Source organism: Macaca fascicularis, chromosome 7 (genome assembly GCF_037993035.2).
Source record: "Macaca fascicularis isolate 582-1 chromosome 7, T2T-MFA8v1.1".
Classification (NCBI taxonomy): domain Eukaryota; kingdom Metazoa; phylum Chordata; class Mammalia; order Primates; family Cercopithecidae; genus Macaca; species Macaca fascicularis.
In genome coordinates, this window is record NC_088381.1 from 49504545 (window position 1) to 49522865 (window position 18321).

The following is an 18321-nucleotide window of genomic DNA, read 5'->3' on the forward strand; positions in this document are numbered from 1 at the left end:
TGGGCTCATGTTTCCAGAGGAGGTAGAGAGTATCAAAGGTCTGTGTTAGCTCTGAGAGTCGGAGATTTGGGACCCTAGAATGGAAACCTCAGGGCCAAGGGCTCTCGTCTGTCCTTTTCTGTCCTGTATCTCTGCTGTGAAGAACCGTACCTGGCTTGTATGTGCTCAGTAAATGTTTGCTGAATGAACACACCTTTCTAAATCACAAGCTGGCAGAAGGGTGGGCCTTTCTCAGACTCCATCTCTAGAGGTTTATGTTACTGTCCTTTCGAGAGAATCCAGATTCAGATTTTGAGTTCTGTGGCTATTGGCAAAAACCAACAAAGACCCAAATCCTCTGTCTTTGGGAGCTTGAGGAGAGTTGACCAGTTTGTGTTGCCACTTGGCCTGAGAACTTTGCCTTTAAAATCCATTCCTGGCCCCCGCCTACCACATCCTGGTCTGGGGAATAGAGCCCCGTCAGTCACCTGAATTTGACTCTCCCCACAGAAACAACAGAAGAAACAAGTGGAACATCAGCTGGAAGAAGTAACTTTTTTTTTTTTTGTTCACGATATAAATGCTGGGTTTGGGGGGAATTCATGACTGCTGCGTTTGGGAGGCACTCAAATGTAGGGGTGCCAGTCTCATGTCGCCCACTCCCAGCCTGGGGAAGAAGGCTCACCCCTCAGATTCTACCCCATCCTTCCAGGTTATCCCCCGGTAACCTGGTCCCATGGGTGGGCCTGTCCTGGGGCATTGGTGGCATGCTGGTGGCATGTCTCTTGCTGTGCCATCTCTGTCTCCTTCGGGTAAGGGCTCTGTCTTCCTCTTCCTATAGGAAAAGAAAGCAAACTATGGAAATACACAAAGCACAAACAGAGCAGTTAGGGGTGAGTGGAAGGTGTGGAGTTTTCTCCTGTCCTCCCAAGAATGTTTCTTTCCTTCTCTTTCAGTGCTTGCTTGGCTTTTCTCCCAAAGGTTCAATTCCAGACAATCAACATCCTCATGTTGGAAAAGGCAGACTTGAAGACCACAGTTTACCATACTAAACGTGCCGCCACTCCCTTCGAGGGTGGGAATCTGGCACCCTGTTATCCTTCAACCTAGCACTTTGACAGGTCTTTAGGGGGAGTCCTTTGGGCCCCATCTCAACCTCTTTCAGTACAGGAGAATCCAAGGATCTGACCAGCCACCTGCAATATTCCTTGCAGCGTATTGGAGAGTTGGAGCAGGCTCCCTCTGCTGTCTCCATGCAGCAGCAGGAAGAGGACAGGGTGAGTCCAATGAGCTGCCCCGTCCCCTGGCAGCCTGGCTTCCCAGATGCAGGAGTGAGCCTGAAGGTCCCTTCTGCAGGATGCAGTGTCCTGCCCAGAAGGCAGCATGCTCATTTCTCGCTGCTTTTGTGTATGGTTGTTAGAGGCAGCATGGGGTGAGTCAGCTGCTGTGGGTGAGTTGGGGGCACCGTGGGGAGCGAGCACTGGACGCAGAGTTCGGAGCCACACTGCAGCTCGAGGACTGGATGGTGAAGATGAGAAGTTTCGATGTGGGGAGCCCAGGCCATTCCACACAGTGCCCCTTAAAAGGGCAAGGGGTAGGCTCAGTATACAACTCGGTCAGTAAAGATCAAGTCATTTCCATGCCTGTGGTCTAGTTTTTAAAAGAACTGTTCCACACAGTCCTGGAACAGGAGAGGCTGCAGGAGTGGGAGGAGAGGCTGCAGGAGTGGGAGGAGAGGCTGCAGGAGTGGGAGGAGAGGCTGCTGGAGCAGGAGGGGCTGCAGGAACAGGGAGAAAGGCTGAGAAAGCAGGAGGTAGAGGCTGCTGGAGAAGGAGAGGCTGCTGGAGCAGGAGGAGAGGTTGAGGAAACAGGAGGAGAGGCTGTGGGAGCAGGAGGAGATGCTGTGGGAGCAGGAGGAGAGGCTGAGGGAGCACGAGAAGAGGCTGCTGGAACTGGAGCAGAAAGGCAAGCTCTGCGACGAGCAGGCAGAGACACACATGCATACCATGCAGAATGACTGCACCACCATCAGCCACGTGCTCTCCCAGAACCACGAGCTTGGCGAGCAGCTGGGCGAGGCACAGTACAACTTCCAGGAGCTGGTGGGTTGCCCCACCACAGGAGTCTGCCCTCCTCCCTGGCCCTCCATGCCTTTGTTTCCCCACCTGTAAAATGGGCATATGTAGCCCTCACATGAAATGGTACTACTAAAGGAACCTGTGAGCCAGAGCCCTGCTCTGATGACTATGAGAGAGAGGGGATAATTTTTCTAACCTGCCTCCACCTTTCCCCGTGACATGGCAGGCAGACATCAAGTTCTGGGGTCTCCAGCTGCAGTGGGTAGCTGCTGATTGCTTCTCTTTGTCCAGAACAGTGAGAACAAGAGCGCTCTGCAGTTGGAGCAGCAAGTAAAGGAGCTGCAGGAGAAGCAGCTGAGCGAGGTGAAGGAGATGGTAACCTCTGCCCCATCCAAGAAGGGCTGGGAGGCGGGCACCAGCCTCTGGGGAAGGGAGGTGTGAGGCCAAAGGCAGCTCCAGCCTGGGGGCAGGCGATGCCAGCACCCTACCTCAGGGCAGTCCTGTGACTGTTTCTTGCTTCCTGCCCTCTGACTTTTAGAGGTGGGTAGCCCTGGGTTCCTCCCATGTCTGGACATTATACTCCCAGCTAGAGGCATGGAGCCTCCCAATCAGAGGGGAAGAGACAGTGGTATAAGAGGCTCCTTATACCGGGGCTGGTGGCTCACGCCTATAATCCCAGCACTTTGGGAGGCTGAGGCAGGAGAATCCCTTGAGGTCATGAGTTTGAGACCAGCCTGGCCAACATCATGAAATCTCATCTCCACTAAAATTACCAAAAAAAAAAAAAAAAAAGAAAAAAATTAGCCAGGCATGGTGGCACATGCCTTTAATCACAGCTACTCAGGAGGCTGAGGCACGAGAATCGCTTGAGCCTGGGAGGTGGAGGTTGCAGTGAGCTGAGATTGTACCACTGCACTCCAGCCTGGGCCACAGAGTGACACTCTTGTCTCAAAACAAAACAAAACAAAAAAGCCTCCTGAGATTCAAACTGGATTCCGGCCTGGGTTCCACTGGTCACCCTTCAACTACTTTGCATCTCTAAGTCTCTGTTTCGTTAACTTCAAAAGCAAGTTAGCATTTTGCTTGCAGAGGTGCTGAGGATTAAATGAGAGAATACATGGAAAGCATTAGGCTTGTAGCACACTTAGCAGATGGTGGTTGGCTCCCTCTGGTTTTCCACCAGTCTGTGGCCTACAGTTTAAATGGTAGGAAGGAGGTGAGATTTTAGGCTGGGGAAGGAAGTATGGGGTTCTAGGCAAGGGAGGAATTCTCTATGGCCTGGAGCAAGGGGCCAGGGACCTGGGCAGGTGACAGAGCCCCACAGTGCTCTCGCTACCCTATTAATGGGCCCAGAATCTGGAAGCGAGTCACCACGTGCCCTCATGCCCAGGGTCTTCCTGGTGGTGGAGCAGCAGCGAGACTAGTACCTGGGTCACCTGCAGCAGTACGTGGCCACCTATCAGCCGCTGACCTCTGAGAAGGAGGCGCTTCACAGACAGTTACTGCAGACCCAGCTTGTGGACCCGCTGCAGCAGCAGGAAGCTCGGGGAAAACCGGTGGCTGAGATGGCCTGCCAAAACTGCAGGAGACCCAGGGGAGGGACTTGCTGAGGACAGAGCCCCAAGAGGGACGACCTGGCATCTTCTGTGCCTTCTCACTCTCTTTCCCGTCCCCTTAGGAGCGCCTAGAAGCTCCCAGCCAACAGAAATAGCAGCTAGAGACCCAGTTGAGCCTCATGGCTCTCCCTGGAGAAGGTACAGGAGACCACTCAGAGAAGGAGGAGACAGCCCCAGGAGGAAGGGGGGACTGTCAGCAGCATAGGATTGAGAAGCTGGAAGAGACCTTTAGAACAGCTGGTCATTATGCCGACCGGGTGTCTGCACTAAGCTCGGCATGAATATGGTGACCTCCTGGGATTGAGGGGCCACCAGGTTGCCTAAGGATGGGTGGACTGGCCCAGATCAGAAAGGGAACAGGTCAGAACTCCCACACCAAGTGGTAGCAGGACTGTGCCTGGGAAATATAGCAAGATCTTGGTGCTTAAAAGGAAAAATAAAGAACAGCAGCTCATTCCCCTCTGGGGAAGGGCTGGGTCAGGGTTACACAGTGAGGGTGGGGAGAGGTGGGCCCACAGTACCTCCCTAGTTGGGTTGTCTGAGGACCCCTCTGGCCACCTCCCCGCAGGAGATGAAAGAGGACATCTGGACACTGAGGAGGAGGAGGTGCCTCAGCCCATGTCAAGCATCCTGGAGGACCTGGAGAGCCGGGAGGCCATGGTGAGCTGACTCCCCCTACACCTCCTTTGCCACCTTCCTCTGTGGTCCCTCCCAGACTCCCTTATGCTCTTGGTTTCCCCACCTTCTGATTTCTTACCCCTTCCAGGAGCCAGTGGTCAGACACCATTTCACCTCTGACCAAGAGGTGCACTCTCTGAGGTCCCAAGAGAAGGGGCTGCGCTCCACCTCCCTGCCCCGTTTGTTCTGTGAATGTCCCTACAAGTAGGGCATCAGGGTGGCCAGTCCATGCAGCCAGGTTCCAGACATCCCCAGGATCTCAGCCCCTCCAAGGGTACCTGGAACATTGAGGCAGAGGGAAAAGCAACTGGCCAGAACACACACCCAGCTCCCCACACGCTCTAGAAGGTTTCTGGTCTCTGCCTCTCAGGACCCCAGACTCCCCCGATTCAGCCTCGTCTTAGTTCTGACTCTAGTACCCAGAATTTGCCTCTATTTCCCAGTCCAGAAATTGGAAAAGAACATCTCCAGGTCCCTTGCTTGAAGACCTGGCCAGAGCTGGTGCCAGGCTACAGACACCTGGAAGGAGGCGAGAAGGGCACACTCACTTTTCCCTTGTCCTGGGAGGCCCACACACCAACATTGCCACCACTGCTGCCCCCGAGGAGCACAGCCAAAGTAGACACACACAGGAAAAGGGGAAGGGTTGAGTGAACCTGGGACACTGCACCCCAACTTTAGTGTATTTTTGAATTCAATTTGCTAATATGTAGTGGAGGATTTTTGCATCAGTATTCATCAGTGATATTAACCTGTAGTTCTCTGTTTTGGATGTATCTTTGGTTTAGGTAAGGTTGGTGTGAGTTTTTCTTTAAATGTTTGGTAAAATTCAGCAGTGAAGCACTAGGTCCCAGATTTTCTTTGCTGGGAGACTTTTTATTACCATTTCGATCTCATTATTTGTTACTGTTCAAGTTTTGGATTTCATCATGGTTCAATCTTGATAGGCTGGATGTGTCTAGAAATTGATCCATTTTTAGTTGGTTTTCTTATTTCTTTGTATATAGTTGCTTATAATAGCCACTAGTGATCCTGTGAATTTTTGCGGTATCAGTTGTAATGTTTCCTTTTTCATCTTTGATTTTATTCATGTGGGTCTTCTTTTTGTCTTAGTCTTAGTTAGGCTAAAAGTTTGTCAATGTTGTTTATCTTTTCCAAAAACCAACTATTCTTTTCATGGATGCTTTGTTTTTTTCATTTCAATTTCATTTATTTCTGTTCTGATCTGTATTATTTCTTTTCTTCTAATAATTTTGGGTTTGCTTTGCTCTTGCTTTTCTATTTCTTTAAGGTGCATTGTTATGTTGTTTATTTGATGCTTTTCTACTTTTTAAAAGTGGGTGTTTATAGCCATAAAATTCCTCTTAGTACTGCTTTTGTCGTATCCCGTAGGTTCTGACATGTTGTGTTTCCATTATCATCTAAGAAAGATTTCAGTTTCCTTCTTAATTTCTTCATTGACCCCACTGGTCATTCCAGAGCATATTATTTAATCTCCATGTGTTTGTATAGTTTCCAACATTTGTCTTGTTACTAACTTCTAGTTTTATTCCATTGTGATCAGAGAAGATGTTTGATATTATTTCAATTTTTAAAAATGTTTGAAGACTTGTCGTTTGACCTAAGATATGGTCTGTCCTTGAGAATGATCCATATGCTGAGGAAAGAAATATGTATTCTGTAGCCCAAGGAAGAAGACACCCGTCCCCACTCTGCTGCAACACACAGCGCTCCGCTCAGGGATGGGGCAGTGGTGTGCTGTTGTTACCCAAGGGGCTCTCTGTCGGGGCAGGAACAGAGTCTGTTCTGTAGTGTTTGCCATTTTTGGTGGTGCAGATGTTCCATGGCTGATTTCAAGCTGCCACCAACTTCTCAGCCTACCCAAGTATTTGAAAGGATGTGGGTGTTGTGATCTAAAGTGTATCTTTATTAGATATACTCCAAGCCCAATTATGCTATAGTTCTTGCAGACTGATAGAGGAACTGCCTTGGTGGTCTCGGATAAGATCTGGAAGAATTCTCTGGGCTACCAGACAGTAGAGATCCTTATTCTCTACCCATAACTGTAATTTCTCTCCAAAAAAACAGTCTCTCTCTCTCTCTCTCTGCTGAGCCACTTGGAGCTGGGGGTGGACTGACACAACATCCCTATGGCCACCACCACTGGGACTGCACTGGGTCAGACCTAAAGCCAGCAAAGCACTGGGTCTCACTCAAAGCCCTGTCAACACTACCTGGCTATTGCCTATGTTCACTCGAGGCCCTGGGGCCCTCCAGTCAGCAGATGGCAAAGCCAGCCAGGCTGGTGTCTTTCCCTTCAGGGCAACAAGTTCCCTCAGGCCCTGCTGGGTCCGGAGATGCTGTCTGAGAGCCAGAGACTGGAGTAAAAAACCTTAGAAATTTACCTGGTGCTTTATTCTAAGGCAGCTGAGCTGACACCGAAACCGTGAGACAAAGTCCTTCCCACTCTGCCTTTCCCTTTCCACAGGCAGAGGAGCCTCACCCTGTGGCCACCACCACAGGCCCACAGGGAGTGCTGCCAGGCTACTGTTGATGTTTACTTAGGCCCAAGGGCTCGTAAGTCACTTGTGGTGAATGCTTCCAGGCCTGGGCCTCACCCTTCAGTGCAGTGGGCTCCCCTCTGGCCTAGGGCAGGCCCAGAAATGCTGTTTAAGAGCCAAGGCCTAAAATCAGTGACCATAAGAGGCCATTTGGTGCTCTCTACCCCATTGTGGCCAGGCAGGCACCTAAGTTGCAAGACAAAGTCCCTTTTACCTTTCCCTCTACTTTTCTTAAGTAGAAGAAATCTCTCACCACAGCCACCATAGCTGGGAATGTGCTGGGTCTCCCCTGAAGCCAGCATGTCTCAGAGCCTTACTCCAGGCCCATCGCATACTACCTGCGTATCACTGTTGGCTATTCAGGGCCCAAGGGCTCTTGAGTCAGCAGGTGATAAATCCTGCCAGGTCTAGAATCTTTCCTTTAAGGCAAAAGATGCACCCTTCTGGCCCAGGGTGTATCTAGAAAGGTAATTCAGGAGCTAGGTCCTGGAATGGGGGCCTCTCAACTCTGACAGGTGCTCTGTCCTACTGTGGCTGAGCTGCTGTCCAAGATGTGAGATAACGTCCTCTTTACTCTACCCCTTCCTGTCCTCAAGCAAAAGGGAGTCACTTGAGTTAGTGCAAGCTACGTTGCCTGGGGTTGGGGGAGGGGTTGTGCAAACACTCCCTTGGCTGCCCTGGCTGGTGTCTCTCTAGGTCTTGTGTCCCCTGAGTCCACTGGCTCTGAGCCCAGCATGGCATTAGGACTTCCCTAGGAGTTGAAGTCCTTATGGTCTAGACTGCCTTTCAAGTTTATTTAGGGCCCCAGAGCATAATAGCCTGCCATGCGAAGGCTTGTGAAAACCCAAGCCTCAAGCCTTGTAACTACTGGGATGGGTGAAGCCCTCTGGGTAGGACTGGCCTAAATGCTCCCTCCATGGGCAGGTGTCACGTGAGTTCCACCTGGTTTTGTTTTCTGCTGTGACAGGGCAGCACTGAGTCCAAGGCAAAGTCCCACAGTTGCTGCATTCTCCCTCCCCTAGATGCACAGATTCTCTCTCAGCCCCACAGCGGTGACTGCTGGGGGAGGGGAAAGGGCAGGGGTGACATTGGTGTTTCAAGACTGTCTCTCCTACCCTCCTCAGTGCCTCCTTCAGCGACATGAAGTTAAACCACCCACGTCCTGTGAGTCCTTGCCTGATTTTTGGTTCTTATGAAGATGGTTTTCTGGTGGAGACTGTTGTTACATTTGATGTTCTTGCAGGGGGAAGGATTGGTAGAGACAACTATGAGCCATCTTACTCTGCCCCTCTTCCATCACTTAACTTTACTTCCTAAGAGCCTGTTTCCAAATACAATCACATAGGGTGTTAGGGCACCAAGTATGAATTTTGGGGAGACACAATTTAGTTTATAGCATTTGGACTTGGTGGGGGGAGAGAGAGAGAACATTAACAGGAAGTTCACAGTGTAAGCAACAGTATGGAGGTGGGAAAGTTCAGCTCATGGATAGAAAAAATTGATCCAATTTAGCAGGGCCCACAGGGAGATGTGGTGGAGTGGTGAGAGGTGGGCTGGTGAGAGGTGAGCCACATCAAAAGAACCTTGAATGCCAGGCTGAGGTGGAAGGCATTTCCTATTGTGTAGAAGGTGCCATGAGGTGGTGGGGAGGGTAACACGATGAAAGGATATTTGGGAGGATGGATCTGGCATCAGTGATGGCTGGGGGTAAAGAATAAACAAAGCTGGAGGCCGGGAAACTGGACATATGGCCCAGAGTTCAGGCGTAGGCTGTTCAAAAGCAGTTTCCACACTGAGTTCCAATGTGGATCCAAGCATGCAGTGGGTAGACGATTTGGAAAAGCAAAACCATTCCCTTCCCATTACCACACAGTTTCCCAGCTGAGCTCATCACCAGAGTCCTACAAATCAGACAGTCAAACTACCCCAAACTCTGTCCCTAGAAGCTGTGGCCCACAGGGAGCCCTTATCCAGCTGCAGCCCAAGGACACTGCAGCCTGAGCAGGACTGCACCTGTTCCCTCCCAGGAGCCTCATCTCTGTCTAGCCAGGCTTTGATTTCAAATGCCCTCAGCTTTGACTTTGAAATCTGTTGGGTGAGATTCATGAGAGCTCTGGCCTTCTTTGGGTTAGGGATTTTTAAATAGTTTTTTCAAGCAGGTAGTAGATCAACTCTACCTGCTTACTTCTGTGTGCATCTCTTGTTCCCTGGCCCCAGATCTTTTTCCTTGGTTTATCCTCTCGCTGTGTTGCAGCACAGCTTCCAGTGGCTTCCAGAGAAAGAATGAATGGAAGCCAAGCTTTCTGACCCTCATGAATTTTAGGATGTCATTGTTCTACCGCAACTCCTGATTAGTAGTTTGACTGGATGTAATGCTGTAATTTAAATGTAACTTCTCCTCACATTGGGAAATATTGCTCTATTACTTTCTAGTTCCCAGTGTTGTTGGGAAGAAGCTGGTGTCATGCAGAGTCTTGGCTCTTTACATATGACGTGTCTTTTCTCTCTGGAAGATTTTAGGATTTTCTCTCTTTGGGTTCTTGGAATTTCCCAATGATATGCCTTGTTGTAGGTCTTTCTTCGTTCACTGTGCTAGTCACTTGGTAGACTCTTGAACTAGAAAATTATGTGATTCTGTTGCAGGAAGCCACCAGCAGGTTCATGTAAGCTGGGTAATTGCATTCTTTTCTTCCAAGGACAGAGGTATCAAGGCCCTGGGAACCTTATAAGTGGATGTAGGGAAAGGGGGCCTGAGGTGAATCCAACAAAGCTGCAGCACCCACTGAGCTCATGTCCCAGGGCTAGGTTCTGTCTGAGGATAATAGACATGGGTGAGGCCCACTTCCTGCCCAGTCCCATAGTTGGGCTCAGGACACACATGGTCCAGGAGGCCCCGGGTTACATTTACATGCACCTACCTGTATGCAGCATTCAGTGAGCCACAGGACAACTTAGGGAAGGGGGCAGCTCCAGAGAGCAGGATAGGAGGTAGATAAATAATCATGGGATGTGGAGTGGCCTTGTGGGGAAGGGACAAAGGTAGGGCTGTGTGTCTGTGTGTGTGTGTGATGCATATTGGGAAAATGGAGAGAACATTTTGTCTGCCCCCTTTTCTGGGCACTGCACCCCTTTTCTCATGAATAGTTTTTCTTCCCATCATGGACTGAAAGTCTCTGTCTCCTCCAAATTCCTATGTTGAAGCTCTAACCCTCTGCATGGCTGTATTTGGAGATGAGGCCTCTAAGAAGTCATTAAGGTTAAATGAGGTCCTAAGGGTGGGGCTCTGATTCAGTAGAATTAGTGTCCTTATAAGTCGAGACATCAGAGAGTGCCCTCACTCACTCTCTCTGCACAAATACAAAGAAGAGGTCACGTGAGCACACAATATGGCAGCCACCTACGGGACAAGAGAAGAGGCCTCAGAATGAAACCTACCTTGCTGGTACTTTGTTCTTGGATTCCCCAGCCTCCAGAGCTGTGAGAAATAAATGTTTGTGGTTTAAGCCACCCAGTGTGTGGTATTTTGGCATGGCACACTGAACTAATACATCTCCCCACCCTACTTCAAACACATGACACTAGAAGGCTTGGCAGTTGGTGTCCCAGCTACCCAGCCAACCCAGACCAGACCAAGCAGAAACTTTTTTCTGGAATTTTCTGAATCGGAACTAATGGAGGGGAGTCCCGTCTTTTCTTGGAGTCAAAACCAGGATGATGGAAGCCTCATACTGCCAGCAGTCTGACTCCAACCTTGTGGGGAAAGTTGCTCTGAGATCACAAAACTGATCTGCAGACTGAGGTGGAGACGGACACAAGGGAAGGAGCCTGCAGATCCTAACAGTGCTGGTGACTCTGAGTCCAGGTATTCCTGAGACCCAACTGTTCCCTGTTCTGCCCGTGGCTAACTTACTGACCAATGAGCTTCCCCTCTTGCCTAAGCCAACTCAAGTGAATTTTCTGTCACTCACCCCCAAAGAGGCCTGACTGCAATGGCAGGGCATGGCAGGGCTGGGCTGGCTGGGGCAGAGGACGGTGTGGGTGGAATCAGCAGCGACAGGCAACCAGGAAGTGCAGTTATCGCGTGGACTCCATGAGGTCTTCCTCCAACCCCAACTGTGAGCAAGGCTGGACTCATAAGCTCAGTAGGTCAGAGCGAGGGATTTGGTCAGAGGTGCCATGCTCAGGGCTATCTTTCTATGAGCCAGACTCTTGTCATCAAAGGCTTTGCCATCAGAGATAGTTTTAGTCATATCTTGGGTTCACTTGATCAATTGCTGTTCTGCTACTTGCAGGATCTTTACTCTAGGCTGTCCCACATGGGTGGGAGACTAAAGGCTGTATACACAAGAATACACTGACCTGGGAGCACTCTCAGGATTTAATGACTTGGCAAGGACACCTCGGGCTCTAACACACTGCTGGAGTGGCTCCTTGAAATGTGGATGGAACAGTTGCTGCAGTGAATTAGGTGTAGATTATAGAACTGCATTGGCAAAGCATCAGAGAAGCTGGAAAGTACAGGGAGGTAGGAATGTTGGAATGGTTCGTTATATGCCAGCAGATTCAGAATCCACCACTTGCCTATGCGCCCTTGGAGGCCTCACAGGAACTCCCCTCTCTAGGCTAACAAGGAAGGCACTAGTGAGAAGGGCACCTGAATCTTTCAGAGACTCAGTGGCACTATCCTTTGTAGGCCAGGATCGACAAGAGGAGATGCTGCCATGAGACCAGGCTTCATGGTGTCAGTGAGAATGGTGGAAAGCGAGAACAGCAGATGCCAGGTGGTGGCAGGAAACAACAACGAGATCTGGCCCGCAGAAGGCTGTAACACAAAATCGCAATTTCCTAGCCAGTTTTCAGACTGAGACAATTGAGACCTACAGCTCATGGATTGTAGGGGAGGCTGGGTATTCGTGGAAAAAATCCTACAACATTAACACATGGTATTCATTAATTATTCTCCAGAAGGATCTGGGGTCATTGATAAGAGTAACAGTAACTGATGAAAAGGGAACACCCAGACTGAGGGTCATTTATGTAGTATTAGAGCTGACCCTGACACCATAAGATCCACAATGCCACCATGTCCCCTCCCCAACAAGCCTGAGGACACATGAAGGCTCCGTAATAAATGGAACCCTGGATGAAGAGACCGCAGCCCCATCCGGTTGTCATTTCTCTGTCACTAAATATGCAACTGATATGAGTATGCTTAGAAGCTAACAGAGCTGTCACTTTACTCCCTGACCTGTGGGTATGAGCCTCTATAGTAGGAAGAGCCCAGGGGAAGTCTCTGAAACTCCCTCTTCCCGCTTCCAGGAGCAACGCAGTATTCCAGGTGGAATCACAGAGATTTATCATCTCCCTCAACTGTGACCGCCACCTTATGGTAGTATTCTTACATTTTCCCACCTGTCCCTTGTGCTATTGTTGTCCTCATTTTACTTCCACATGTTATAAACCCCACAGTATGTTACTAGTTTTGCCTCAATGATTTCTAGACATCAAAAAATGAGAAAATAGGATCTTTTCAATGTATCCATGTATTTATGATGTCAGTGGTCTCCATTCCTTTGTGTAGATCCAAATTTCTATCTAGTATCCTTTTTCTTCTGACCAAAGAGCTGCTTTTAACACTTCTCAGAGTGTAGGCCTGCTGGTGATCAGCCTGGCTTTTGTGTGAAAAAGTCTTTATCTTTTCTTCATTAAAGTTTTTGAAAACTTTTTTTTCTTTTCTTTTCTCTTCTTTTCTTTTTTTTTCTTTTGTCTAGAGATGAGGCCTCACTATATTGCCCAGGCTCGTCTCAAACTCCTGGCCTCAGACAATCCTCCTGCCTCGGCCTCCCAAAGTGCTGGGGTGATTACAGGCATGAGCCACCACACTTGGCCTCACTGACTTTAACTGCTTTTAATCCCATATCTGCACAGTTGACTTTTTCATCTCTAGTAATACTTTTTTGTTTTATTTTGAGACAAGGTCTCACCGTGTTGCCCAGGCTGGAGTACAGTGGTGCAATCACAGCTTACTGAAAGTTCGACCTCCTGTGTTCAGGTGATCCTCCTGCCTCAGCCTCCTGAGTAACTGGTACTACAGGTTCATGCCAGCATGCCTGGCTAATTTTTAAATTACTTATAGAGATAGGTCTCCTTACATTGCCCAGGCTGGTCTTGAACTCCTGGGCTCAAGGAATCCTTATGTCTAAGCCTCCCAAAGTGCTGGGATTACAGATGTGAGCTACCACACCCAGCCCGTGAGGTTTTTGCTTTTTTTTTTAATATATCTTCCATTTCTCTGTTCTCATCATGTTCAGATTTTTCTAGCCTTCTTGAACATACGGAACATATTTATAATATATTTTTTAACATCCGTATCTACTAATTACATCATCTCTGGGGCCTATTTCCATTGATTGATTTCTCTCCTGGCTCTAGGCTCTAGTTTGCCTTTTTTTTTTTTTTTTTTTTTTTTTTTTTTGATAGGGTCTTACTCTGTCACCCAGGCTGGAGTGCAGTGGTGTGACCTCACCTCGCTGCAATCTCTGTCTCCTTGGATTCAAGTGATTCTCATGTCTCAGCCTCCCAAGTAGCCGGGACTACAGTTGGGTACCACCACTCCCAGCTAATTTTTGTATTGTTAGTGGAGACAGGATTTAGCCATGTTGGCCAGGCTGGCTTTGAACTCCTGGCCTCAGGCAATCTGCACCCCTCGGCCTCCAAAGTGCTGGGATTACAGGCATGAGCCATTGTGCCTGGCCATTGCCTGGTGATTTTTTATTGACTGGTAGACATTGTGTTTTTGTGTTGTGATTGTTAGATTTTGTTTTCCTTTAAATAGTGTGGGACTCTGTTCCAGCACTAGTTACTTGAAATAAGTTGGATCTATCAAGATTTGCTTTCAATCTTTGTTCGGACAGTTTCAGAGAAGCCTTTACTCCAGTGCTCATTTAGCCCCACTATTAAGGCAATACTTTTCTAAGGCTTCCCTTCCATTTCCTAAGTGTTATGAGGTGTTTTCATTCTGACCAGTGAAAATATGAGTTATCTCTAGCCTGTTGTGAGCTCTGGGAATTCTTCGGTCTGCTTTCTGGAGGTTCTTTCCCTGTGTCCTTTCTTCTCACATATGTCCATATCAGCCCTTTGCCAAGGGCTTGAGGGCATCTTCCATAAGTCTCCAGAGCACACGCGCTCTCTTCTCCCACCTTCTCCCCGGTACTCTACCTCACAAATTCTACCGGCCTTGAAGACCTTCCCAAGCTCTGATCTCTGTCTCCTCAATCCACCACGACCACTGGACCTTGGATTCCCCTCCCTGTGCTGGAGCCTGTAATTGCTTCCGAGGGTGAACACTGTAGGGTTCACCTTCTTTTAGGGATTATACTTCTGCTCGACCGTTCTCCAATGTCTCAAAACTATTGTTTTATATATTTTGTTCCATTTTTCTAGTTATTAAAGGTTGAAGGCAAATCTGGTCCCTGTTAACAATCAGGGCCACATGTAGAGGTTGCAGAATGTTGTTTACATCTGTATCTTTTTTTTTTTTTTTGAGACAGGATCTCGCTCTGTAACCCCAAGTGGCACTATCTGAGCTCACTGCCACCTCCACTTCATGGCCTGAAGAGATCCTTCCACCTCAGCTTCCCAAAGTGCTGGGATTACAGGTGTAAGCCGCTGCGCCCAGCCTAAAATTGTATCTTTCTTATTAACAGGGAAGTTAAACATTTTATCCTGTATGTCAGCAGCATTTGCATTTCTTTTTCTTTGAACTTTATTTTTCCTGTTCGAACTTTCCATTTTTCTTAGAATTGTTGGTCTTTATCTTCTCTACTTTTAGAATAGAATGAATATGATATTAATAGTACTTCAAATTGTGGCCACGATGGAGTACCTGTATTGATGATAGTCTCCCAGCATAAACAACTACAAAGCTGCGCAAAGTACATGAAGAAATTGTCTTCAGGCATTGGGCAATAGGCAGTTCCAGGTACAATCTGTGAGAAGGGAATCACATGAAGGGACTGCTACATTTTTCTGGTGAAGAAAGTTTCCAAACCCTCAAGGACAGCATGAGGAAACAGAGTCCAGCCCGAAGGGATCAGTGTTGTTTGGTGGAGGAAACAGAGACTGCTGCTCAGGGCTGCTAAAATGTATGTGGCAGAGTATCAGAAAGGATGGAGTTGCAGAGAAGGAGCCCCAGAAATCTTATAGAGTTTGCTGCAAGTCCTTGGCCAAATCTCACACTATGAATGTGTGGATTGAGACTCTGCAAGGCCCAGCGCAGAACAGCCAATGGGGAGCTGAAAGCTAAACAGCAATTTCAGTGGTCACAGAGTGCTGGAGACACATCTGAATTCTGGTTCAGCCAGAGTGTCCACTCTTGGAATCTCAGGCCTCGATGAATATCCCAGATACTCCCAGGAGGGCCTAGAAGGCCATGCCTTGGGATTAAGGAAGATACCCCAGGAATAAGGGCAAAACTGAACAACAGCTCACCCTAACAAAACCTAAAATGTAGTCTGACACACATGATCAAGTTAACCCATCAGTAATTTAATTCCCTGCCAAAACAAAACTCAACACTAGAGCAGGATAACATAATCCACATCTCTACAATGAATGTTCACAACATTTGACAGCTGAAGACATACTAGATGTGTGAAAAAGTGAGAAAATATATCCTAAAGAGAAAACCAGTCAATACAAACAGACCCACTGTGCATGGAGGCTCATGCCTGTAATCCCAATACTTTGGGAAGCCAAGGCAGGTAGATCACTTGAGCTCAAGACTTTGAGACCAGCCTGGGCAACATGGCAAAACCCCATCTCCACTAAAAATTCAAAAATTAGTCAGGTGTGGGGGTGTGCAGGGGTCCGTAACCCCCAGGCTGTGGACTGTACCAGTCGGTGACCTGTTAGGAACCAGGCTGCACAGCAGGAGGTGAGTGGTGGGCAGTGAGCGTTACTGCCTGAGCTCCACCCCTCGTCAGATGAGCAGGCATTAGATTCTCACAGGAGCGTGAACCCTAATGTGAACTGCACATGTGAGAGCTCTAGGTTTCACACTCTTTATGAGAACCTAATGCCTGATGATCTGAAGTAGAACAGTTTCATACCATAACCACCACCCCTGACCCCATCAGTGGAAAAATTGCCTTTCATGAAACCAGTCAGGACTGCTTGTGGCAGGTGCCTGTGTTCCCAGCTACTTGGAAGGCTGAGGTGAAAGGACGGCTTGAGCCTGGGAGGTGGAGGTGCAGTGAGTTGAGATCATGCCACTGCACTCCAGCCTGTACAACAGAGTGAGATCTTATCTCAAAGAAACAAACAAAAGGGCCGGGCATGGTGGCTCACACCTGTAATCCCAGCACTTTGGGAGGCTGAGGCAGGCAGATCACCTGAGGTCAGGAATTCAAGACCAGCCAGGTGAGGTGGAGGTTACAGTGCACTGAGATGGTGCCGTTGCACTCTGGCCTGGGCTACAAGAGTGAAACTCCATCTCAAAACAAATAAACAAACAAAACCCATAAATGGCTCACACATCGGAATTAGCAAGCAAGAGCTTTAAAGTAACTACATACGTAAAGAATTTAGAGAAATATCAACACCTGTGAAGACAGTGAAAAAAGAATTTAGAGAAATAAGTTTTAGTGTAAGTATGTCCTAAATATGCATGGTACAAACGTATTAAAAATAGTTTATTTGTTATCAGAAATCTAAATTTAACTGGGTATCCTATATTTTATCTGGCATCTCTACCCCAAAATCAAGTAGGAGAGAGTCCAGAGTCCTATCTTCCAGCAGGTGACCTAGCTTAGGACAGGGCCTGGCCAGGGGCAATTGGCTATTGGATGGATTAGAGATGCCAGTCATTCAATGTGTCAAAGGTTTGCCAGATCTGCATACAATGAACATTATTTTTATTCAATATTTTTGTCTAAAGCAACTTTAAAAATTTTAGCCCTTTATTTGGAAATATAGATTCAGAGGAAATTTCAAAGATGGTACAGAAAGGCTTCATGTACTCTCCACTCCGTTTCCTCCAAAGGTTCTATTTTGTATAAATGTAGAACAATATCTAACAATGTCATGTGTTTAGGTCTATGCCATTTTATCACATATGTAGACTCTTTTAACCACCACTACAATCAAGATACAGAACTGTTCCACCACCACAAAAATTCCCCTCCTGCTATTCCTCTGCACTCATTCCAGGCTCTTTCCCTCCACTATTCCTACTCCTTGCAACCACTAATCTACTTTCTGTCTTTATAATCTTCTCACTTCAAGAACATTATAAAAAGCAAAAATTAGCCAGGCATGGTGGCACCAGCTTGTAGTTCCAGCTACACGGGAGGCTGAAGCAGGAGAATCACTTGAACCTGGGAGGTGGAGGCTACAGTGATCCTGCCATTGCAGTCCAGCCTGAGAGATAGGGTGAGACTCTGTCAATGAATGAGTGAATGAAGGCCTGGCACGGTGGCTCACACCTATAATCCCAGTGCTTTGGGAGGCTGAGGCAGGTGGAACCGTTGAGGCCTTGAGTTTGAGACCAGCCTGGCCAACATGACAAAACCCTGTCTTTACTAAAAATACAAAAATTAGCCAGGAATGATGGTGCACACCTGTGCTCCCAGCTACTGGGGAAACTGAGGCATGAGAATCACTTGAACCCAGGAGGCAGAGGCTGAAATGAGCCAAAATGGTGCCACTGCACTCCAGTCTGGGCCACAGAGTAAGAGTTCATCTCAAAAACAAAACCAAACGAAGAAAAAAAGAACATTACATAAATGGAATCACACAGTATGTGGCCTTTTGAGACTGGCTTTTTTTTTTTTTTTTTTTTTCCTACTCAGCAAATGCCCTTTGAGATCCATCCAAGTTGTGCATGTTCCTTTTTATTGTTTTTTATTGTTTTTTTTTTTTTCTGTTTGAGATGGTGTCTCACTCTGTCACCCAGGCTGGAATGTAGTGGCACGATCTCAGCTCACTGTAAGCTCTGCCTCCCGAGTTCTAGCAATTATCCTGCCACAGTCTCCTGAGCAGCTGGGATTATAGGTGCCCCTCACCAGGTCCAGCTAATTTTTTTGTATTTTTAGTAAAGATGGGGTTACACCATGTTGGCCAGGCTGGTCTCAAGCTCCTGACCTCAGGCAACCTGCCTGCCTCGGCCTCCCAAGTGCGGAGTTGATAGGTGTGAGCCACTGTGCCTGGCCCCCCTTTTATTGTTGAATAACATTTCATAAAATAGGTGTATCAGTCTGCTTAACAATTCACCTAGTAGGGGTATTTGGCTGTTTCCAGTTTGGGGCTATGACAAATAAATCTGCCATGAACAATCATGTGTGAGTTTTTGTGCAGACATCAGTTTATTTATTTTCTGGTACAAATGCCCAGGAGCAATTGCAAGGTCAT

General features: G+C 47.9%; 1 protein-coding gene across 27 annotated transcripts in view; it reads left to right on the forward strand.

Moving 5' to 3' along the window:
- Positions 1-18321, forward strand: part of LOC135971594 (uncharacterized) — a 47204-nt gene that overhangs the window by 12306 nt on the left and 16577 nt on the right. For 5 of the 27 annotated variants that reach the window (XR_012415138.1, XR_012415140.1, XM_065547419.2 and 2 more), the window contains exons 3-5: positions 1194-1256; positions 2349-2420; positions 4242-4333. Coding sequence is in view for 22 of the 27 variants with exons in the window: in XM_065547419.2 (XP_065403491.1) it covers positions 1194-1256; positions 2349-2420; positions 4242-4333 (227 nt within the window). In the remaining 5 variants the exon portion in view is untranslated. Of the gene's footprint in view, positions 1-489; positions 529-820; positions 1149-1193; positions 1257-2348; positions 2433-4241; positions 4334-4794; positions 5128-10213; positions 10420-11605; positions 12063-12231; positions 12635-14458; positions 16493-18321 lie in introns of those variants that run through there. The other 22 variants (XR_012415137.1, XR_012415139.1, XM_065547418.2 and 19 more) reach the window with 18 other exon arrangements.